The 25,613-nt window shown below is 37.0% G+C and overlaps 1 protein-coding gene across 4 annotated transcripts; it reads right to left on the bottom strand.

The window, feature by feature from the left end:
* Positions 1-191: 191 nt before the first annotated feature.
* LOC124380228 lies at positions 192-24,484 on the bottom strand. 4 transcript variants are annotated; one of them, XM_046841092.1, is made up of 5 exons: positions 23,964-24,484; positions 23,603-23,803; positions 23,068-23,300; positions 21,564-21,665; positions 17,541-18,317 (listed from the first exon to the last, which is right to left on the bottom strand). In XM_046841092.1, the coding sequence occupies exons 1-5, from the start codon at positions 23,968-23,970 to the stop codon at positions 18,099-18,101; spliced, it is 762 nt and encodes a 253-aa protein (XP_046697048.1). In that variant the 5' UTR covers positions 23,971-24,484; the 3' UTR covers positions 17,541-18,098. The 4 variants fall into 4 exon arrangements, 3 of the variants coding, with proteins under 3 accessions (XP_046697051.1, XP_046697048.1, XP_046697049.1); XM_046841095.1 differs by lacking the exons at positions 17,541-18,317; positions 21,564-21,665 and adding an exon at positions 192-843 and having other exon boundaries at positions 23,964-24,468; XR_006924632.1 differs by lacking the exon at positions 21,564-21,665 and having other exon boundaries at positions 23,603-23,742; positions 23,964-24,456.
* Positions 24,485-25,613: the final 1,129 nt, after the last annotated feature.

Genomic DNA, 25,613 nt, shown 5'->3' with positions numbered 1-25,613 from the left:
AGAACGCCCACCACACACTAGCATATTAGTGGAGAGGAGAGTGATATAGCCAATTAATATGAGGGGATGATTAAGTAGGCCAGCGGGCAAGGTTTTTTGGCCAGGATGCCGGGGCACACCCCTACTCGTTTTCGAAAGACATCCTGGGATTTTTTAATGACCACAGAGAGTCAGGACCTCGGTTTAACGTCTCATCCGAAGGACGGTGCTTTTATTTTATTTTATTTTTTTTTTTACAGTATAGTGTCCCCGTCACTATAGTGGGGTGTTAGGACCCACACAGACCACAGGGTGAGCACCCCCTGCTGGTCTCACTAACACCTCTACCAGCAGCAACCTGGTTTTTCCCAGGTGGTCTCCCATCCAAGTACTGGCCAGGCTCAACCCTGCTTAGCTTCAGTGGGCAAGCTGTCTTGGGCTACAGGGTGATATGGCTGCTGATCATTAGTTGAGTCTGTGTACTTTAGCTTCATTTCAGATTTGAGACGTTCTATAAAGAGCTTGTGGGAGTTCCTAGTGTTCCCAATAACTATGGAGATTATACTGGAGATTGTATACTGGAGATTAGAAAACAGAAAAAGAATGTAAGAAGCATACTTACTTTTACTTTTATTTTTACATTTACTACGATACAACATGCAAAAGATACACATGCACAGCGATACAAATGTATTAGCCATGCAATAGTATTTATGAGCTAAGAAAACATACCGTCAGACATTTCAAAGTCAAATTGAAGCCGAGGTTTGTGCTCTGTTTAGGATCAGTTTGAGACGCAGCTGCAGTTGGAGGAAGACAGGAAGTCTGCTGAATGCACTTTCACTTTTACTCTGTCCTGGCTTTCTGTTAAGTTATGAATTTACAGGAAAGCAAGTTTAACACTTAAACCTTTAAAGAAGCAACATGTTTTATTCATTGAATACATATTTATATATGCAGATCAACAAATCTTTCCTTTTTTATTTTATATATTTTTCTATATTTTCTGTTTTTATTTAATCTCAAAACAAATATTTCTTTAAATTCAGAAAATTCAAACTGAAAAAAAACGTTCTTTCAGCTTCTTCCGTTAGGGGTCACCACAGCAGATCCTCGGCATGTTTGATTGGGCACATGTTTTTATGCTGGATGCCCTTCCTAACGCAACCCTGCCCATTTATCCGGGCTTGGGACCGGCACTAAGAGTGGCACAATTCTTAGTGCATTTTTTTAACCCTTTTGTTGTGTTTTTGTGCAAATCCTACAGTAATGAAAATGCAAAAGTATAAATGGATCATGACAAAACAACTGTTTTCAAATATTTTAGCTAACCTTTCCTCACGATGTCCAACTGTTCTCAAAGAGAACAATGTTGCTTACTTTTGCTATTCTGTTACCACGCCTGCGATTTCATCATGGACAGCAAGTTATTACGAGCATACAAGAGCATACATGAAATTCTCATGAACTTTGTCAAATCTGTGACACAGATGTTTGACATGACATACCTTTGACATATGGTAATGCTACAATGAGTTGTTTGCGGTGTTTTAAGTGGCATGCACGCTTCAAGAGCAGGAGAACATCACTGAAAGATGACAAGCGATCAGAAAGGCCTTCAACATGCTCAACCCCCAAAAGCATTCAACAACTTGTGCATGATGATCATCGAACAAGCAACATGATTTCACTTCAGCACCCGCCCCACTCACCAGAGGTCAGCTCAAAGGTCACAGTTTTGATACCATTGTGGAGATTCAGCATCACAGAAGGTGCTTCACATGCTTTGAAAAGAAGACTTCCAGGACATTTTCCAGAAGTGGCAGGAAAACTGAGAGTACTGTTTAGCTGTGCAAGGGGACAATTTTGAAGGTGATAAATTAAGTACTTTCTTGTAAACAGAGCTAGTCTCGAGACTTTCTGATACCATAATTGTATCTGCAACTATATCAATTTCTTCTCTTCTGTCAGCCATCATGGAATGGAAAAACCACTACTGTATTAAATTCATACAAATATATTTAAGTCTATGCAGTTTGCTACATATGCTGTTTTTTAACTTTGACCATATAATCAAAGGATATGAAAATGCCGACGTGATTGGATGCCTTCTAGTTGGCACAGATGAGGTCAACTCGCAATATGATTGATCCAAGCAACAGCTTCATTCTCATTAATTTTATGCCACCAGCCGTGTACAGCGCTGATTTCTAGAAGCCTTATGGCAGATAGATACCTTTGACCCTGGCAACACATGATGTGGTGGCTAAAATCTAATTGGATAGAAACTCCAACATACACAAACACTTCTTTCAGCATTGCACTGAAAAGAAAAAAATCTATGAAATTAAGAGAATAGACTATTGGGAATAATTTAATACATATTAATGGATAAAAATGTATTACAATGAGTAATTTTTCAGAGACGTCCTTGATGACATGTGAGATTAAAAAGAATTCAAAGTCTTAATTTAAAGTGATGAAGTTTAAAATTATTCTTGCACCCTAATTGACTATGCTCATTGTGATCCATCTTTCGGTTATATACCCATGTTTTCTAATTCCTACCCACCAGCTACCAAAAATCTGTTTGTTATTGCCCACACTGATCAGGGGAAGGGAATGTGCATATAGTGATTGTTTTAAACATGTTAACTATAAAGATTTACAGTACAAATAAAAGTACATATGATGGCTGTAGCATTTATTGTGGTATTAGTGACTGTAATCATGGATGTTGTACATTTTACTTTCACTTATCCAGCTTTGCTCAAAGAATTATTTTAATAGTTTGTCTTTTTCTAGATGCTTTGTTACTTGTTTCAGTGCTTCAGTGACTCACGACTGTGTACAACGCACAGCTCGAATCATATCAGCAAGTTCGCCAATGACACGACCGTGGTGGGTCTCATCAGCAAGAATGACATGTCAGCATACAGAGAGGAGGTGCAACGGTTAACAGCCTGGTGTGGAGCAAAAAACCTGTCTCTGAACATGGACAAAACTAAAGAGATGGTTGTTGACTTCAGGAGAACACAGAGTGACCATTCTCCACTGATCATCGATGGATCCTCAGTGGAGATCGTCAAGAGCACCAAATTCCTTTGTCTTTTTATAGATGCTTTGTTAGTCATTTCAGTGCTTAATTATTGGAAGGGGATAATTTAAATAACAAACAAATAATAGCTTATTAATAATAGTAAACTTTTCTCACAGGTATTTAGACTTATAAAGTAGACTTTGGATGTTATATTGCTTTAGTTTAGTTATTTATCATGTAAATGCTATTAAATTCTAATTTCAAATGGTAAAGTAGCAGCAAGATAGTTTACTTAAACAAAACTGAAATTATATTTGCTAGTTTTGTTTGTTTTCCCAATATCATTTCAGTTTTTATGTCATACTTATGTTCATTCATCTGTTCCTCCCACAGTGTTTCATACTCCTTATCTTGTCCTCCTTTATTATAGTACTTTATAGTGCAATGGCAAAGGTCTCCTGCTTCTCTACAGTCTTCTGGTTCAAGCAGTAACTAATACTGTAATGCGTTACTTTTAAAAATTAAGTAACTCCGTTACCGTATGGTGCGTTACCCATTACTTTTATAAATGAATTAATTTCAGCTGAAGTGTAGACTACAGCCTAACTTGCTTACAGCAGCGTCGCATTGTAGGATTGATGGATAAACCACTGTAAACACGAAGAAGACGCACTGTGGGTGTGTCTCCGTTTATTCAGGTCTGTGCGGCAGTAATGGCGAGTCGAGGTGAGAGCAAGACGAGTTTCTCAAAGTGAAAATATGCTCATTATTTCACTTTAGTTGAGCATAAAGACAAAAACTTTTAAGTCAAATGTAAGCTGTGTCTTTCTGGTTCGAAGGTCGTATCTACTGCGATAAACAGCAACTCCAATCTGTTGAAGCTGCTCCAGGACCTCTGTGCTAGAAGCTAACCCGGTGTTCTCTTCTACATTGTTGATAGTTTTTATATTTCAGATGTGAAAGGAAAATTTTTAAGAGCTCAACACAACAGCAGAAGCCACTTTAGTTTTTGATTGTGAATATATCATTCAGCTTGTTTTGTTATTTATTTCAGAAATCCTTGTGATATTTTCAGTTTGTGCTGGTCTGACTTCAATAAAATAGTGTTTAAAAATTACTTTGTGTTTAAGTCAGTTTTGTGTTTGTATAGATCATAACGCATAAAAGGGCATTAATGGGAACATTAAAGAAGGTTCTTTAAAAAAAATAACTAAAAGGTTACTTTTAACAGTAACGCATTACTTTTTGGTGTAAGTAATCAACAAAGTAACAGAGTTACTTTTTGAATGAAGTAACGAGTAACTGTAACTAGTTACTATTTTTTAGTAACGAGCACAACACTGGATATCACCGTAGTAGGACTGCCATTTTTTTCCTTGATTTTCCAGAATAAAAAAGTAAATATAAAAGAAACAATAAAACAAAAGCAAAGACAGCTATATAGATCAAACATCTCTGTCTTTGCTGTGGTTGTGGAGTATCTCATATCTGTTGGAACAAAGGGAAATAAAATAAACACAAAAGGCACTGGATACATAAATCAAGAGCATTTACTAAAATACTACTTCATCATCTTCTTCTTTCGGCTTCTTACGTTATGGGTCACCACAGCGGCTCGTCCGTCTCCATTCACCCCTATCCTCTACTACCTGCATGCATTCCCTCACCACATCCGTTAGCCTAGTCCTTGGCCTTCCTCTTTTCCTCCTTACTGGCAGCTCCATCCTCAGCATGTCCTGCACCACCCTCACATACTTCTTTCACACCTGCCTTCCTCATACAATACCACAACTTCTCTCTCAGCACCCTGTTGTATGCTTTATCTAAAGCCAAAATCACACAATTCCTTCACGACTCCTTCTGACATACTTTTGCTCACAGACGGTCACCTCTTCTCTCAGCCTGGCTTCCACTACTCTTTCCCATAACTTCATGGTGTGACTGGTCAACTTTATACCCCTTTAGTTACTGCAGGTCTGCACATATCCCTTATTCATAAAAACTGGTACCAACACACTCCTTCTCCATTCCTCAGGCATCCTCTCACCTTCCACAATCTTGTTGAACAATCTGGTCAAATACTCCACTGCCATCTCCTCTAAACATCTCTAGGCTTCTACCGGTATCTGGTCCTACCGACTTTCCACTCTTCATCCTTATAATCTCTGCACTCACTTCCTCCTTACTAATCCTATCCACTTCCTGCTTTACCATCTCCACATCATCCAACTTTCTCTCTTTCATTTTCCTCATTCATCAGCTGCTCACAATACATCCTTCACCTTCTCAACACATTCTCCTCGCTAGTCAACACATTTCCATCTCCATTCTTTATTGTTCTAACTTTGAGCACATCCTTCAAAGCTCGGTTCCTCTGCCTGACCAATTGGTACAAATCCTTTTCTCCTTCCTTAGTGTCCAACTCCTCATACAGCTCCTCATATGCCTTTTCATAGGCTTTCACCACATCCCTATTCACCTGCTGTCACATCTTGTACCTCTGCCTACTTTTTTCATCACTTTGTTGATCCCAATTCTGTTTTGCCAACCTCTTTCTCCTTATGCTCTCCTGCACTTCCTCATACCACAACCTCATCTCTTTGTCTTCTCTTCTTATTCCGAAATTCACACCAAGTACCTTTTCAGCTGTCTCCCTTATCACTTCTGCAGTAGTTGCCCAATCATCCAGCACCTCTTCACCACCGACCGAGCCCCTGTCTGACCTCTTCCCTGAATCTCACACTACAGTCTTTCTCCTTCAGTTTCCACCAACTTATTCTTTTTTCAGTCCTCGATCTTCTACTCTTCTTTTTTTTTATTCCAAAACCATCCTACAGAACACTGTGCTATACTGTCTAGCTACACTGTCCCCTGCCAACACCTTACAGTCTCCAATCTCTATCAGGTTGCATCTCCTACATAGAACACAGTCCACCTGTATGCACCTTCCTCCACTATTATACGTCACGCTATACTCCTTCTTCTTAAAATACATATTCACCACCTCCATTTCCATCCTTTTAGCAAAATCTACCACCATCTGCCCTTCCACATTCCTCTCCTTAAGGCCATACCTACCCATCACTGCCTCATCACCTCTTTTCCCTTCACCCACATGGCCATTAAAGTCTACTCCAATCACCAATCATTCATTCCTAGGTACACTCTCCATCACATCATCTCACTACAGAATTTTTCTTTCTCCTCCATCTCACAGCCCACTTGTGGAGCATCAGCACAAATTAAATTTAGCATCACCCCTTCAACTTCCAGCTTTATGTTCATCACCCTATCAGAAACTCTCTTCACCCTCTACACTCTTACTGTACTCTCTTCCTCCTCTCCTTCTCCTCCTTTGGCCAACAGTAGCCCAATTTACACCGGTACCCTGTTGGCTAATAATACCTGTGGCGGTTGTTGGTAACCCGGGCCTTGACCGATCTGGTATGAAATTCTGGTTTGTGCCATGAAAGATTATTTGCTTTTATTGCACATTTGTCACGCTTAAATGATTCGGATCGTTTAAAAATGTGGTTACTTACAGTTTGAACAGCTTTTCTCCCTTAATAAATAAAATGATAACTTTTGTATTTACTATGGATATCTTTGTTTTATATAAAAATTAGCTTGATGATCTGTATTGTTTAAGTGTGACAAATATTAATAAAATAGGAGTTATTATGGAGGAAAGGGAGTTTCCAAACTCATCAATTCTAATAATAATTATATTGAATACCTGAATGGTAAATATACAATAAGTAATATAAATTATGAACTTAGTCATTTCTGGATGTAAAATGTGAAATTCTGTTCACACCAAAGTTTTGTTGATTGTGCTGTCTGATCTGAACTTTTGATCTCTCTTTTAACTATTTGTCTTTTGCCACAAATAGAATTTCACTTCCTGGGTCAAAAACTGAGAACTTCTTTTATAAAATGACAATAAAACACAATATATTTTGACCCAACATGTGAATTTTCTTTACCCATTTCCTTATTGTGGTCTGTATATGGGTAAATTGCACCACATGAAAGGAACTGAAATCATTAAAGCACAAAAATGACAATCTGCATATCTTTATTTGGTTTTACAAAAAGGATAGATAGATAGATAGATAGATAGATAGATAGATAGATAGATAGATAGATAGATAGATAGATAGATAGATAGATAGATAGATAGCAAGCAAAAGCAAGCTTTTGTCCTCAAAGTTGATGTGTTAATAGCAGAAAAAATGGGCAAGTGTAACAATATGTGCGAGATTGACAAGGGTCAAATTGTGATGGCTAGATAACTGGGTCAGAGCATCTCCAAACTGCAGCTCTTGTGGGGTGTATCTTGTGGTCAGTATCTACCAAAAGTGGTCCAAGGAACTGTGGTGAACCAGCAAATGGGTCATGGCACATTGATGCACATGGTGAGCAAAAACTGGCCCATGTGGTCCGATCCAACAGATGAGCTACTGTAGCTCAAATTGCTGAAGAAGTTAATGATGTTAATTCTTGAATAGTCAAGGCTGTTTTGTAGCAAAAGCGAGACCAACACAATATTATGCAGGTGGCCATAGTGTTATGCCTGATTGTACAAAATCCCTGACTTTGTGTGTGCAAGTGTAAGAATTGAAAGCCAAAGTGTGGTAAATATTGATTTGTTTTGGATTTATTTTTTGTTCATTTACTTTGCATTTTGTTAACTGATAAATAATTAACACTTTTTATGTATTGTCACTTTACAGTTTTCTTATTTCTAAAGTGCCTAAAACATTTTGCACAGTACTATAATCTATAATCTCTTGTAATGTGTAGATTAATACAATACTTGCAATAATGCTGATATTCTACAACTGTCAAACATAACCAATTTAAATATATTTAGGGCTACTACTTTTACTTTAACTCTATTATGCCTTGCTGTTAACTTATGCATTGATGGGAAAACAAAACTGGAAGTAAATTTCCAACTGATATCAGATTAGTCACATAATTATTATTCAGTTTATTGTTCTGTTCTGTTTCATCATTGTTACATGTATTGTACCATTCTGCTATAGAATGTTACAATACATGTTGGAGAAGCAGACCTTCCAGTTCTGCAACCTCTAAAGCAATGTTGGCAGTACTCATGCAGCTGTTTTTTTTTCAAGCCAGCTTCTGCACGTTGCACACAGCACAAAGACTCATTTTCTTTGTTCGACTCTTGCGAGGCCTGTTCTGAGTCAAACCTGTTTTGGAAAACCTCTGTATGACCCTGGTCACTGTACTGTAACTCAGTTTCAGGGTGTTACTGATCTTCTTATAGCCTAGGCCATCTTTGTCTAGAGCAACAATTTTAATTCTCAAATCCTCAGAGACTTCTTTGCCATGAGGTACCGTGTTGAAAATCCAGTGGTCAGTATGAGAGAATTGTACTCATAGTGCCAAATTTTCCCTGCTCTAATACAAGATACACATATTTGTATGGTCCTGCCAAGCAGACAAAAACATGATGAATAGGACATTTGACTTTGCATGGGTAAGCGCCGTACAGCTATCATTCAGGGTGTACTTACTTTTGTTGCCAGTTATTTCGACAATAATGGCTGTATGTTATTTTCAGAGGAGAGTAAATCTGTACTGCTTTACAAGCTGCACATACTCTAAAATATATCCAAGTTTTATTACAATAGTATTGTATTTTGAGAAGATATGCTAAAATGCAATTCTCTCACAGTCCTATAAACTTTCCCTTTCAATCTTGCAGATACCATTCTTTCACAAATCACTCCTGCCACTCCTCTCCACCCACTCCACCCTGCCTGCATTCTTTTCTTTACTTTTCTAGCACACTCTCCATTACTTTGCACTGTTGACACGGGTACCTAAACTCCTACACCTTCTCCACCTCTTCTCCCTGCAACCGCACCCCTCCACTGTACTTTGTCTTACTCCTACTGACTTTTATTCCCCTTCTCTCCAGCATGTACCTCCACCTGCTCCTTACTCCCATCACAAATCACAATATCATCTGCAAATATCATGGTCCATGGAGATTCCTGTCTGACCCTGTCTGTCAATCTGTCCATCACCAAACTGGAAAGGGCTCAGAGCCGATCCTTGATGCAGTCCCACCTCCACCTTGAACCAGTCTGTCGTTCCTTCTGCACACTTCACTGCTGTCAGACTGTCCTCATACATGTCCTGCACCACCCTCACATACTATACTGCCACACCACACTTATACAACACAATACCACACCTTCTCTATACTTCTCCATCAGGATTCTTAAAGCAAATATTGCATCAATACTGCTCATCTTCTGCATGAAACCATTTTGTTGCTTGCAGATGGTCACCTCTTGCCTCTGCCTGGCTTTTACTACTCCATCCCATAACTTCATGGTGTGATAGATCAAATTTATTCCCTCTGTAGTTAGTGCAGGTCTGCACAACTCCCTTATTCTTAAAAATCGGTACCAGCATACACATTCATCATGCCTCAGGCATCCTCTCACCTTCCAGGATCTTGTTGAACAAGCTGGTTAAAAAACTCAACTGCCATCTCTCCTAAACATCTACATGCTACCGAAATGCATTTGGGCCAACTGACTTTCCATTCTTCATCCTCTTAATTGCTGACTTACTAATACTATCTATTTCCTACTTCACATCATCCAACTTTCTCTCTCTCTCATTTTCCTCATTCATCAAATGCTAATAATACTCATAAAACTCTTATCACTAGTCAACACATTCATATCTGCATCCTTTATTGCTCTAACAGGTAGCATATCCTTCCCAGCTCGGTCCCCCTGCCTGGCCAGGTGGTACAAATCCTTTTCTCCTTCCTTACTGTCCAACTTCTCATACAGCTCCTCATATGCATTTTCTTCAGCTTATGCCACGATGTGAAAGTAGACAGTAAGTCACTTATGGTTTGATCAATAAAATACTAAAACTTTTTACATTTGTTATCTCGAACGCCAAGATAGAGGTTGGTTGCATTTGAAACACTGTTCACTGTGTAACATAAAATAAAATGAATATAAAAAAAATCTTTATTTACAAGTTATTTTGTCAAGGCTGCAGGGAACCACAGCAGGGTGGCTATAGAGCTGAATGCATCTGCAGACCCATGGGTTGGCGAACCTCAGCCTAGCCCTCCCTTCCCAGTGTTGTTTTTTTTTTATTTTTGTTAGCTCTGCATTTGCATTCACCTCCTGTTCTCATGGATCTACATTGTGGCAGAATTCCTCAATAAAGTCAGGATGCAGTGAAACTGTATCTGGCAGACTTTGGCCATTTCCTTATGCTGAGCCAACCCCAACTGGCAAAAGCAATTGCTGTCAGGAATCCACCTGCCACGCCTCCTTCAGAGGCTGCCTTTGCCGCTGCAAATCACACACAGCTGAAGCGCATTATGAACTCTCTCCCTGCCTCCATATAAACCACTCACTCACCCACACTCGGGGTCCGTTATTGTAGGTTCATGTGTGTGTTCGCGCTTCCGCTGCTTCCGCTGCTTCCGCTGCATACTCTCTCCTCCCGGACTCCGCGTCCTTTCCACTGCCGCGTTTGGCTTTCCCAGCGCACCTCGGACTAGAGACGCTTCCCCGTCGCTTCACCCCGTGCCGCGCTTCCTTCTTCACACACCGTGGTTGTATTCTTTTGAACTGCCGTTTGCCGGATTATCCCGAGTCTGCACGGGTATTTTGTGTTGGCTCTGCCTTTGCTGAATAAAGTTTATGTTTGCCGTTACTCCGGCTTCCGCCTCCGTACCTCGCATAACAATTGCTGACTTGGACAAGTATATCAGACAGTGGCAGGAGAGGTCCCAAGTCCTGATCAAGGATGTCATGTCCAACCTTATCCAGCTTATGACCCTATCCATGTCCACCTCCCCCAGCTATGTCATTTATAGCTCGGATATATTCCCTACAAATAAGACTGTTTTTTTTTTTTTTTTTTAACGTTAAGTAGCTACAGATATCTTTAAAGGTGGCTTCACAAACTCATTGCATTCTCTTATGAGATTTATGAAGTAGACACCTGGAATGGTGTTCAATTCACAGGTATTTCTTGTTAATTTATGATATTTCTTTCCTTTTTAATGTGCTTTATTTAGACCACTAGTGAAGGTCATTTGATCCAAAATAAATCTCAAGAACTAAATGTATCCCCAATTGCAAGTTAAAGTTACCTTTGCTGCAGAGGATAAGTTCATTAACAGCCTCACAAACAAAAAAAAAAACTTAAAAAAGACATTTCAACATTCACTGTTCAGAGGAGACTGCATGAGTTAGGCCTTCCTTATCTAAATGTGGCAAGGAAACCATTACTTCAGAAAAACAAAAAGCAGAAGAGACTTGCTTGGGCCAAGAAACATGTTCCTGAATGTATAGTTCCTATTGAGAAGCATGAAGTAGGTGGTGTGATGGTTTGGGGTGCTTTGATGGTGACACTGTGATTTAGTAAAAAGTGAAGGCACAATTAACTAGTATGGCTACCACAGCATTTTGCACCAACATGCTGTGGCAGCGGGGGCATGGCTGAGCTCCGGTTTGTGAGGGCAAGGCTGGAAAAGGACAAGCTGTAAGAATCACACACCTGTTGGGAATTTGTCTAATGAGCAGGGGAAAAGGATAGAAGGAGTGAGAGAAGGACGAGACAGGAAAAACGTGTGTGTGCCTGAGTCAAAGAAAGAGCAAAAGATTTAAAGAAATACAGCTGGTTCTGCCAAAACTGTCGCTCTTGGGCACCAAGACCAATCTCCAGTCTTCAAAGCACAGAGTGGACTAGCAGTACTAGGGCATAGGTATCTAAGTCCAAACCCCAGTCAGCACCAAATACAGTTGTTTGTCCCCTTCAGGTAAGTGGTAAATGTCTAAAAAAGAAAAAGCAAGAGATCGTACTGACTGCACACATTCAGCGCATATTTTCGAATATTCTGCGCACATTGCACCACGCACTTTGTGCTCACGTCTATGCCTCTCCCAATTAGTGCTCTTTGATGAGGGCCCACTACCTAGCAGCTATGGTCCCGCTGTTGCTGAGGCAAGGCGGCATCAGATGTCATCGGGCTCGCAGGCGGATCTGGAAGAGGGCTTGGAGACGACCCGCCTCACCTGCTGAGCCTAGCGCTTGCTCTCTGGTTCGAAGCACGCCATTTGTCCTCACGCTCCCTTCGGGGTCAAGGCTTACTCCACTCAGAGTGTGGCGGCCTCTACAGCATGGTCCTCTGGAGTCCCACTCCAGGACATTTGCAGCACTGCGGGCTGGTCCACCCCACTGAGTTTGGTTAGGTTCTATAACCATGACCTCAGACTCACCCATGGCTCCTCTGTCCTGGTCAGCGTGGCGTAATTGGCCTCTTACAAAAGCGGTGCAATGCTGCTTGAGTTCCTGAAAGGGAACGTCTCTAGGTTATGTAAATATAACCCCCAAGCCAAACTTTCTGCATCCCTGCCAGGCTTTATTCTCCTTTCTCTAAGCATAAACAGGTAATCCCCACAAAAGCAAGAAGAAAGGAAGTTTCACCCTCCTAAAGTTCATGCCTGGCATTGGCCATTAAAGGCAAATATGGATGCAGACCCTTAAAATGTCCCGAACCCCACCAATTGTGGCTTAAGAACTCGAGACAGGACTCAAACTCTTTGAGGCAGCTCTTCCAGCAAGCTTTACCTTCAAGAACTTCTCCTACTCTGATCTTCAGGAGAACCTGGAAGAACTTCTAACTGCCTCCTAACAGACTCTTCAAGAAAGACACTTTAAACACCATTTGAATGCGTGATTAAGCTTGAGCCCCTTTATAAAGGTGAATTTCTTGATGAATCTCATTTAGGTTTTGGTTATTTTGTGAGTTAAGCTTGCCATTCCTTTTCTTCCTCTCTCTTTCTTCCTTTTTCCTTCTCCCCCCTTTTACATATTTTTAACTCCTTTTCCTCTTTAATGTATGTTTGTGTAGTTAGTTTTATGTTGTGTTTGTCTCATTCATTAAACACAGTATTTTTCATAAGTGATTGTCTCTGAGTGTCGCTCACATTTCAAAGTTACTGCAATATTTGAACGTAATATATGCTCTATTACTTGTACGGTATAAAGTAAAAGGGGGGGGGGGGTGTCGTGATTTTCTTCGGCGATAAAAGATTATATGTTATATATAGATATATATGTTTGGTGGACGAACAGACCAAATAATTGTAACACTAATTCCATAACCGTAATTGAAAAACTTAATTTAAATATTTGAGTAATTTAACCTGTTATAATTACTTATAAATATTCAACAACTTAATTTAAATATTTATTAGTAATTATAACCTGTTATAATTACTTATAAATATTTCCCTTTTTGCGAGCTAAATTCGCTACACTGCTATGATTTTTTTAATCAGTACAAGTAAAGTTACCGGTCAAAAAAAATCTCCTCAATTAAAAGTAAAAAGTAGCTTTTTTTTATTTACTCAAAGTAAAATTCACTAAGTTTATTTTTTAACAGGAGGAGTGGGGTGGGTGATTTTATAATAATAAAAATAATATAATTTAATAATAAATATAAATAAAAAAGACGACAAATAAATCTTGAAGTAGTTGTTTTTAATTGAAGGAACACCTTTGCCGATTAAAATGCAAGTTCTAAAATGGGCTTGTATGAGGTATTTATGCCTAACCAGTGTATTACTTGCAGCACATAGTGCTCTGCACTATCCCTGTTTGAAAGAGCATAGAGATACATTGAGCATGTAGACAGCAACAAACTAGAAATTTTTTTAACATAAAATAAGTCTTTTTGCTGTGTTGCTGTCCCTGTGCATAGCACTGTAGCTCTCCAGCTATGTCCCTAGACTGCATTCTGGTCCTGCAGACTAGAATAGTGCAGAGAGTCTTCTATGGGTAACACACTGAATAGGAACAAGTATCTCATACAACCCTGCTTTAAATAACCGAACTATCACCTTAACATTCACATAGTAAAATTTTATTTAACAGCATTTTCCGCAGTCACAAACCAACCCGCTTTAATTGGACACTGCATTCTCAACAAAGGTTTGTGGTTGGTTACAGTAATGCTCAAATCTAATGCAACATCAGCAGATCTACTCTAAAATATAACACGCTTCATTCAGTTCATATTAAATCATGGCACTGGTAATAGAGATAGCTTAATTGTGCATTGACAGTTTCCCCCATTCCCCAGTGATTTCCAAATCGCAACCACAACTGTGCCACCTACATCATCTGGAGCATTTCCGAAACAATATTGTCTATTAACATGAAAAAATGTTAAATATTTACATAAAATACAATCTACTAACCATAGATGCATACTCAGAGGCTGTGTATCCAGCGGCTGAGATACGGTCCTCAGAGGCTGTGTATCCAGCGGTACCGCTCGTATTCACTGGTCTGGAAGTGGAGAACAAACCCTTTCCCGGGCTGAGACAACTTAGCTAGCTTCGGGGTTGGCCGAATTCTCCTCATGATGTCTAGCATTTTTTCAAAATGGATTTTTATGTATGTAAAAGTCTAGCTCAGATGTATTCATGTGTGCAGCACGCTACACACGTGCTTTGCCAGTCGACCTTGGCAATCAGAGGATGCGAATTGCCAAGTTCGCTGACGCTATTCTTGGCCAGGTAGAGGCGAATATGAAATCTGATTGGTTGAAGAAACAAAGCTATTTCTAAGACTATTAAAAAAAAAAAAAAAAGGCCAGCAGAATAGACTTTGCAGGCCCTGGGCAGATTAGATTGACATGGCAGCACATAGAGGCTGAAATTTAATTGGACAAAAAAATCTAACATTTGCATACATGTACTGGAAGCAAAATGAAGAGGATAAATTAATATATTAATTATAATTATAATAATAAATTTATAATAAATTAATACAATTTCATGAAATAAATATTAGAATTTAGGTTGTAAATGTAGGTCAGTGCATCTGATATTGTTTAGGCCACCAGGGTGGCCCTGACCGCCCCCCACTGAAAGAACTAAATTAAAACAGTATATTAATTCACTGAAATTATGCATATCTTATACAGTAAAGCAATTGACACCACTGTATCATCTCTCTCACACACAGATAACTAAAACACTGTTTGAATTATTATAATTAGAGTGATAATATGATAATAATAGTGAATAGTGAACAATAGTGAACATATTTTGTGTGAATATGTTTCACACAAAAGCAGCTCCAAAAAGAAATGCAGACATTAGCTTAAACAGCTACTGGATAGTTGAACCAGAATATTATTTTAAGAACCAAATCATTCTATTTGTGAATCATTTAGGATGGTTCTCTTTCAAACATTCATTTAGTATCTCACTTGGGGAATTGCCTTGGGCTGACCAATCCTGGAAGCACCAAATACACCACGTCTGTTGGATGACAGACCAATCACGATGCAGTCCCGCCTGTCTATATTCACTGCTGCTGATGGTCCCTACCTCATTCTCATTCTCTTTCCCATTAAGATCCTTTTAAAAATTATCCTCAGCAGATTCTCGTAGTAGTGTCTGCTAAACTATACACGGATGAGCCATTTTTAGGTACATCACTGAACAACTTCTTTGAGGGAAATACTCAAAAAGTTTGTTTTTTCTGCTCTCCTTGTTTTTCTTGAGCAGTTACAGCTCCTTTCCTCAATTATATTTGTTAAAAAACATTAACTAGTTAAATAAAATAGTCTGCCACTATTTTAACCAAAAACAAAAAGAGGGCACTCAAATGAATTAATACGACTCTCTCTTTCTCAGCAAAGCCTGGTATGGGAACTTAAAATTTATTAACTCTTTAAATCAAAATATACATAAAACCAGATGTTCATTTTAGTAAAAACATTTTAAGCAAAACAAATGTAAATTAATTTAATGTTTATTTAAGATTACCATAACAAATATAAAAATGGATTTTAAAAGTATATAATATCGGACTTAGCTATATGCGACCTTGTGTCCTCACTACTGTGAAATGTGTGCTAAAATTTGGGGCTTCTAGACCTATGTAAGAAAATCATTTTATATACTTTGAAATGTTTTCACGGGCAAAAGACATTTGAAATAAACCTAACACTAAAATTTCAGGATGAATGGAAGGTTCAACGATATGTACCACATTTTGCGTCATTTTATTTAAATGTTGTGTTGTTTGTCTGTAACACTGTCCTGTGTTAATCAAGATTTAAAAAAAAAAAGTGCATATAGATTATATACAGATATATAGATTATCTTTTTGCCGCTACCGGCATTAACCACCGGCACCAGTTCCTCGTTTCCGTGCCCCTTTATAAGCTCCCGTTCCGGTTACGGATCGTAACTCATCTAAACTCCTGTCTTGCTTCTCAAGGTTAATAAAAGATAATAGAGTTACTTCCACTTATTTCGCGTGGTCACTACCCTGACAGCATTTTTTAGAATATTGATTTATTTTAGTAATTTAATAGAAAAAGTGAAACTTGTATATTATATAGATTCATCACACACAGACTGATATATTTCTAGTGTTAATATCTTAAAATTCTGATGATTTTGGCTCACATTTAACAAAAACACACACTGTAAAAAATTATTTTGGTGGGCGGTAAATATTAATAGTGTTAATTGCCAATAGTGTACCGTTGACTTAATATGTAAGTCAGCACGTTTAATTATATAATAATTAAACCCACACTACCTAATTATTTATAGTAATAACTGCAAACTAAAAAAACTTATAATATATACCCAAAAACGTTGGCCTGTCTGTTAGAGCAAGAGCTATTTGGGGCACATGTTCGTTGGGCGAGCTGGATTGTGGAAGTTGACTACATTGTCAAGCTTCAGTGCTGACGGTAAGATAACTTTTTAGCCTGCATATTTATCATGTAATAAAAGAAAACAGGCACTTAGTTAGTTTTATCTGTCATAAGATTGTGGTCATTGTTCTATGTTAGACGAGGAAGCTTTAGCTACAGCATTTAAAATATAATTTTAAAGTTGTGCTTAGGAAATGACGTTTGTCACGACAACAAATGTTATTTTAATGTTAAAAAAAATAGACAAATGGATGTGAATGTCAGTTATTTAATGTCATAGCTGTTTAATTTTTAATTCAGCAATTGTGCATAAATTAAGCCTACAATTGTCCACTCCATTATACAAAAATCCTGAGTAGGCTTAATTTATGCACAATTGCTGAATACACTATAGTGTTGAAATCTAAAACACAGGGATTGCCACTAGCCTCCTTAACATGATTAAAATGTCCAGGGCCAGAGTTTAAATATATATATATATATATATATATATATATATATATATATATATATATATATATATATAAACCTTTAATATGAACTTCAGTGGTACTGATTCTCTAGAAAGTGGTTGTATATTTAAAAAAATAAATCAATAAAAAAAGATGAAATGATCAACAAAGTCTGTACATTGGAGAAAACGAGAATTATTTTTCATATTTTTCACTTCAACCAAACAAAACAGAGACCTACTATTTTGTTCAAAATACATTTAAGAAATTAAGTTTTTTACAGTTACAAAATGTTTTTATTAAAATTCAGTTCCAATGCAGCAAATCACATGACATTTTTTTCAGACATTTGTATTAACTAAAAAGATATACACAGAATTCTTTTTTTTTTTTTTTTTACATATTACAAGTCAAAGTTATATCTAAGATGAATGACAGAAAAAAAGTATTTAACATGCTAAAAAAAGTACATCATGGCAAGGCAGCAGCTGATTTTTCTATAGCAAATGTATAAGTACGAGTATATATAAGTAGTTCAACCTCCTACCTTCACAAATTAGAATCAATTATCCTTAAGGTTAGAACCTAAGCCTCACCCTATCCCATAATCTCAACCCTAAACCTAGACCTAAACCTACATCTATGTTAATTTAAACATTCTTTCAGTATTAAATAAGTAACACAAGACTCTCTCTATCCAAGTTTTCCATTAAAGAGAGGAAACAAACCTGTTCTGGATTTTAAAGTTTATAATTTAATAATGATACTATGTTTTCTTCTACATAAAGTTTTTTCTCCTATGTAATTGCAGGATTTATCTGGAGAAAAAAATATATATATAAAAAAAAATTTAAATTGCTAAATATTTGGTTGAATCTGCATGTACATGTGAATTATTATCCTCACTGCTACACGGATAAATACGTGTAACAATACATGCAGGAATAAGTAAAAAAATAAATGCTACAATACCTAAAACAACATTAACACCAATACCCACACCAGTACACACACCAGTGAGCAGAATCAACATAGCTATTCTCACAGCAGTACATCTGTTGGATTTCATCTGCAAAAAAATAAAATATAAAAACATTGTGAGTTACATAAATAATTCTTTGTGAAAAAAATTCCAGTTATAAAAATGCAAAACACAGCTATTATTTTTCCAACAATATAGTTTCTGACCAGAAAATGAAAGTAGGGAAAGCAAGGACATTTAGTACATGGTTCGGGCATACAGAGAGCTGTGAGAAAGAAAATGTAGACTTGGAGTCCTCGTTTGGAAAAGGTTTGGTTTGCTAAGTAATAAGCACATGTGCTAATTAGCAAAACAAGATAGTTGTACATATCTGGGGTATATCTGGTGTCCCGGGTGCACATCAATATTTATCACATCCTCCTTGTTTAGGGCAGAACACAAGGCTTTGCAGGATTACATACAGGAAAAGGGGGCCCCTTAATGGAGTGGCCTCAGAACCGTTTTTATTATAGGGGCCTTAACCACTATAGACAAAAGTGCCTTTACAAAAGACTCAAAAGTCTGAATTCCATGTGTTATTAGCCAAAATGGTATGACCATGGAATAGAACATTGTTTCTGCCATTGTCAGTTGGCCCATTTCTAAAGGCAAAATGTTTAAGCGATTCCTAGGGTGTTGATTATGGACCTTTAAAGAAGTAGATGCCGAACTCGCAAACATCCTGAAAAATCTAGGGACGTACCAGTGCCAATTGGATCCCACTACATGTGTGGGGTTTTGACATTGGACCTCCTGAAGTGTTTAAAGGCTCTGGCATGGAGAAGCTGGTGTTGGATCTGTGATGATCACAAATGTTGAGCTATTTTATGAGTTGCTCAGTAGCTCCTAGTTTTATAACCATAAAGACTGTATAAGACTGTAGAAAGATCATTACTTATAATCTTATACTCCAGTGCTCATGTTAGTTCTCTCTCTCCAGTGTTCTTTATTGTTTTGAGATTTATGATCACACTCTTGATGTCACCCAAATGAGGATGGGTTCCCTTCTGAGTCTGGTTCCTCTCAAGGTTTCTTCCTCATAACATCTAAGGGAGTTTTTCCTTGCCACAGTCGCCACGGCTGCTCATCAGGGATAAATGCACACTATTCACTTGACTGTTGATTTTTGTAAAGCTGCTTTGAGACAATCTCTGTCTGTTGTGAAAAGCGCTATAGAAATAAACTTGACTTGACGTGTGCCAACTCTTATTGACACTCATTTCTTCAGCCAAATTGCCCACCCACTTATCACTTTAATAAAGGGTCAGCCCAAAACCCTTACATAGAGGAGTGAGGCTATTTAGAATATTTAGAAATTGCATTGATGAGTTATGAATCTTGATATTCCACACCTGTAAAGGTGGATGGATTATCTCGGCAAAGGAGAAGTGCTCACTAACACAGATTTAGTCTTAGATCTTTGAGTTCAGCTCATGAAAAATAGGGGCAAAAACAAAAGTGTTGCATTTCTAATTTTGTTCAGTTTACCGTATTTTTCGGACTATAAGCTGCTACTTTTTTCCCAAGTTTTGAAACCTGCGTCTTAAACAACGAAGCGGCTTATTTATGGATTTTTCCTGGGTTTTTCCCGGATTCACAAACTTCAAGCCAAAAAAACTGAGCACCATAACATTAGACCAACAGAAACGAAAAAACGCACCTCACCTCACCATTCCAGCACGACGATGCCAAAAGATAAACTCCCCAGAGAAATACAGTGGTACCTTGACCTACGAGTTTAATACATTCCGTGGACGAACTCGTATCTCAATTTGCTTGCACATCAAATCAGTTTTCCATATTGAAAATACTTAAAATGGCATTAATCCGTTCCAACCGACAAAATGACACCCCGTTTTTATGTTTCATGTTATTAAATTGGAAAATACATTTCTAAATAACAAATATGTATAAAAACATAATAGAAAGAGTATGTAAAGATATAATAAGGTTTTATTCAGTGTATTTTCCTTGGAGATGAGACGACTAAGGAAAGCGCCGGTGTGTGTGTGTGTGTGGAGGCGGGGTAGAGGCGATAAGCAGAGGCGGAGGGAAAACTCACTTGATATCACTTCTGTACACTACGTATCCCTAAACTTTAACATTTTTACTTTTTCTTCTTTGCTTATCTTAACTTTCGTCACAATCTCCGCTTTCTGGCGTCGCTTCGCCATCTAGCAGCGGCGTCTCGAGCTCGTACCTCAATTTTTTGCTCGCGTAACAACCAAGGTGTTGGTATATTGTGTTAATATAATATATATATATATATATATATATATATATATATATATATATATATATATATATATATATATATATATATATATATACATATATATATATATATATATATATATATATATATATATATATATATATATATATAGTACAGACCAAAGTTTGGACACACCTTCTCATTCAAAGAGTTTTCTTTATTTTCATGACTATGAAAATTGTAGATTCACACTGAAGGCATCAAAACTATGAATTAACACGTGGAATTATATAAATAACAAAAAAGTGTAAAAATATGTCATATTGTAGGTTCTTCAAAGTAGCCACCTTTTGCTTAGATTACTGCTTTGCACACTCTTGGCATTCTCTTGATGCCTACTTTGAAGAACCTACAATATGACATATTTTCAGTTCACTTTTTTGTTATGTATATAATTCCACATGTGTTAATTCATAGTTTTGATGCCTTCAGTGTGACTCTACAATTTTCATAGTCATGAAAATAAAGAAAACTCTTTGAATGAGCAGGTGTGTCCAAACTTTTGGTCTGTACTGTATATATAATATATATAAACTTTTGGTCTGTACTGTATATATAATATATATAAACTTTTGGTCTGTACTGTATATATATAATTGTGTTAACAATATACCAACACATTTTAAAGATGCACCAAGTATCGAGGTAGGCCAAAATCTACCAGAGCAATGGAACATGCTTGTCATCATGGAATAGGCCACCTGGTATCTTGATGTTGTCATACAACAGAAAGCCATCTCCCAGAACATCTACAGAGAATTCTAGGCCTATATCAAAAGGTTTCATGACTAGCTCTGTTTACAAAAAAAGTACTTTATTTATTTATGTTTACACACTATCACCTTAAAAATAGTCCCCTTGCACAGCAATACAGCACTCACAGCATTCCTGCCACTTTTAGATCATGTCCTGGAAGTTTATTTTCGAAGTGGGTCAAGTGCCTTCTGCGAATCACCCTGAATCTCCACAATGCTTTTAAAAGATCTAAAAGATCATGTTGATTCCAGCAAGAAACTCACATGTAAGTAAAAGTCGGTGGCAGGGTGTATTGTCTTGCTGTAACATGTTGTCCATGATAAAAGCGCAGATGTGGCAGCTGTGCAGCCTTGTGCGTCCATCTGCTGGCATGTAAGAAACTATTCTTGAAACTTTTTGACCACCTCATACTATGCCTTTTGTACCTAAAACATGGTTTGATCTGTGCCAGCTGTTGCAGGTCTCTTGATGTCTGTCTAGCATTTGCAAACTTATGGTCTGGTAGAAAGGTTTAACCAGACACACAAGAGTCTGTTAAGCATGAAAAACGATTCTGTTTTAAAATAGTTTTTTTAGGAGTTTATTGCCTGTGTTGGCATTTGAACTACCGGTACATAGATTTTAATCAAATATTTCTTGTTTGTTTTTTGCTTGTGGTTTGTATGTAGCTTTTCTGCTCTTGCATGACTAAGCTAGGTTAAAATAAGTAAACAAATATTTAAACTATGATAGATTCAATATTTTATATAGCAAACTTTCAGCTTGTTTAGTACTGAGTGTGTAATGTTTGTCATTCTTCACTTGTATGTAATGTTTTAGTAGTTTATTTGTGATTTGTGGTAAGATTATATTTAGGTAGCTTTCTAAATAGTATTAGAAGGGCACATCCAGATGCTAGATAGGGTTATCAAGACCCAGCAATGCCCCAGCCCTCATAGTGGAGCAAATAGATGATGACTTAGTGGCATAATTGCAAAGCTTGCCCACAGGAGCAAGTCTCTAACTATTAATGGGTTAAAAAAAATAAATATAATATATAAATATAATAAAAATAATAATAATTTTAAATACGATAAAATGTAATAAATTATTTGATCAAGAAATTGTGGTATAAGGAGAAAAATCAATTGTAGACTTGGGCTTATAGGAAAACCAACTAAATCACTAAATTGTGGTAACAGCTTTATTTCACTGCACTGTTTTGATTGCATTTCTGTAACAGCAGCACACAAAGTGTTTTATGAGTTACATAAAAAAACAAGTTGTAAATTCGGATGTAATTTATAATGATTTAATTTGTATTTTGAAAGAATCTTTATAAGGGAGATGCTGCTAATATACTGCTAAAATGCTGTTAGGGTTCTCACTGTAATCCCCACTCCGCACCACCAGAGGGAACCATCTCCCATCTGTGTTTCAGACTCTTACACCATGCTAACGCTGTATTATTATTGTGTGAAGTGTTGTGTCTTCACGGTCATTTATTGTGTACTGACCTCTTTATTGTTTTAAACCCCGGTTATTCTTTGTTGTTTGTCGGATTTGCCTCGCTTACTGCCTTTATTATGTACTGGACCTGTGCTCTTCTGCTTGACTACGTTTCGGATTTTGCGCGTGGATTATTTGTGCTGTCTATTAATAAAACCGTGCATGGACTCAACACAGCCTGGGTCTGAGTTAACCTCACAGCTACCTTATTTTACTTTTTAGCTTCAGTCCAGCTATAAAAATATACAGTATATCTATTAAAAGGCGTTTTTCTCCTACCTCAGCACAGTTAATACGACTGTTGTCCACATTGTGTTCGTCGATTTTCAGGTGCTTCTTCACCGCTCTGATCGCATCATCATTCCTCGGACATCTCAGCAGCCCTTCGTCTTCATGATAGAGACAATCTACTGCAAATACTGTGTTCTTGTTTACACAGAGTCTGCTGTCTGGAGCAATATAATTCGGATCAAATGTGTGGTGAAGCACAATTAGAATGGCAGGCTTTCCCACTGAGAGAGAGAGAGAAAGAGAGAGAGAGAGAGTTAATAAATTACAGAGCTTTATACAAGATGCTTATTCCTCCTTTCTTCTATTAGTTGTCTAATCACTAATAGAACAGGTGTGCATGAGAACAGTGTATATGTCTGAAGTGACTGAAGGCAACTGAATGTTTAAAGATGTGAACATTTGATTGTTCAAATACATTTTTTTGACCATTTACAGACATAAAATTACATTTAAATGAATTTGAAATGTAAATGTTAGTCTAAAAGTTTGTTTATTTAGATTTTTACAAGTTGTTCGCACTTACCAGGGATCTTCTCCATAGCAGATGAAATGTCAGTACCAGATCGAGACACAATTGTGACAAAAGCAATGATGACATCACTCTCCTCCACCAAAAACACTTCACTAAGTTTTGATGAAATTGTCAGTTCATCCAGAATGGTCCTGTGAGAATCCATCGTGTTCCCAATGACCATTACAAAAAAATTGATAAATGATGTAAGGACTGTACAGGGAAAAAAAGCTTTTACGTTAATAATTATGTACATTAGAGGGTAATGGAATATGGCTGCACAAATGCAAATGCTAAATAAACCATATGGTTGAACAGGAAGAGAACAATATCACATAATATCGTACAGTAAAATTTTATTATGAACACATACCTGCCATTTTGAAACCAGATCTCAGCTGAGGTACCTGTGATGGAGTGACTGTTGGAAGACAAATGATATGCAAGCAACAGGGTGGACTGCTATGGTTTTAGATGGTACTTTTACTTTCAGTTTTAAGACTGAGTCCTTGAATATAATGTTTATAAATAGTATCTATTTCCATGGAGCTCCACCTCTTCTTGCAAAGTGTGCAAATCATGAACATGATGTGTGTAAGGCAATAGAAAGTTCACTGTGGTGCTTCTGTTATCACCCTGAAGTTGATAAATGTCTATTTTGTTTTATCATTTTATATTTTAAACAGTAACATATAAAATGACATACTTTATGCTTTGTACTTTATCCATGGAACAGTGAGATCGAAACATTGTGTTTTGTCAGGAAAGATTTAAAAGATGTGATTTTTAGTCATTATTTTATTTTGTATTTTCATTTTACTTTTAAAAAGTTAAATCATGGTGGGGATCAACTCATTATCTGATTCAAAATTCCTGTAGATTTTGAACATTTAATTTACTTCTAATTAATTTTAATATTATTCTTGTTTTGTTTTGAAGTTCTTTTTTTTTTCATTTTATGTAAATAAACATTTGTTCTAGCCATTGCTTGATTTGGATATACTTGCTGAGAGAGGAGATGAGAACTCCAGACTTTCTTTTACAATTTTCTTTTATTACTTTTTGGTTTTGTTACTTTCAAACCCCAACCATGGATGGGAAAGAATAAGGAAGATGATGAATAAGCAATATATTCCTCTGAAGCATACACAAATGTTTATTAAATTCCTCATTAATGAAAAGTATATAGTTCACACAGTTTTAAATACATTAATGAAACAATTCAGAATCTCTCAGTTCTGCACAAACATCTGTTTCCAGCTTGTGCTAACTGGCCTTTGTTTGCACAAAAAAAAAAAAGAATGAGAATTTTCATAAAATTTTAAATATAAACTCATGAGACATGTGGCTTTCAACCCAGTACTTTTCTGGATTGCTCCAGGACTGATTTCATGTATTTATATATGAAAAAAATTATGTTCAATGCAGGAAATGTATATCCATGGCACTTTATCATCTATAACGTAATATCTTTTTGAGCAATAACAACTTTCAATAATGGACAGTGAAGCTCAAAGTGTCTTCTTTTCAAAGATATATAAATTGTGTATGCAGCCCACTGTTATCAGGAACTGTTAACATTTAAATTTACAGTAGGTAGGGCATTTTCAGATGTGAGTCCCAAAAGCTGTGGCTGTTTGTCCAAATATCTTTTGTTTTTGTTTCATAATTTCTCCATGAGTTTGATCTTACAAAACCCCATAATCAGTGTCAACACAGTCTTGCTCCACTGTTCTGTTTTATTTGGTTCTCAGATTTGCAGTTTTTAAGCAAAGGGTAAGTCTAATTTAAATATTGATATTTTTAATTTAAAATAATATTTTTGTCAGCTGTCTCTTTTGCGTATACTGAATATTGACGTCATTATGGATTTTCATGTTGTATATTAAAATCACCTAATAATATAGCCAAAGGTGGGAAAATGGTTTCAGTAATTGTACCTGTAAATTGATTTGCTTGTGTTTTTGCAGTTTGCAATACAGCCCTGAGAGACAGACAGTAGAGACATGTATAGTGCTTCTGG

The sequence above is a fragment of the Silurus meridionalis genome, chromosome 26 (genome assembly GCF_014805685.1).
Source record: "Silurus meridionalis isolate SWU-2019-XX chromosome 26, ASM1480568v1, whole genome shotgun sequence".
Lineage (NCBI taxonomy): Eukaryota > Metazoa > Chordata > Actinopteri > Siluriformes > Siluridae > Silurus > Silurus meridionalis.
Note: the sequence above shows the minus strand (reverse complement) of the source record. Positions and strands in the feature narration are given on the sequence as shown.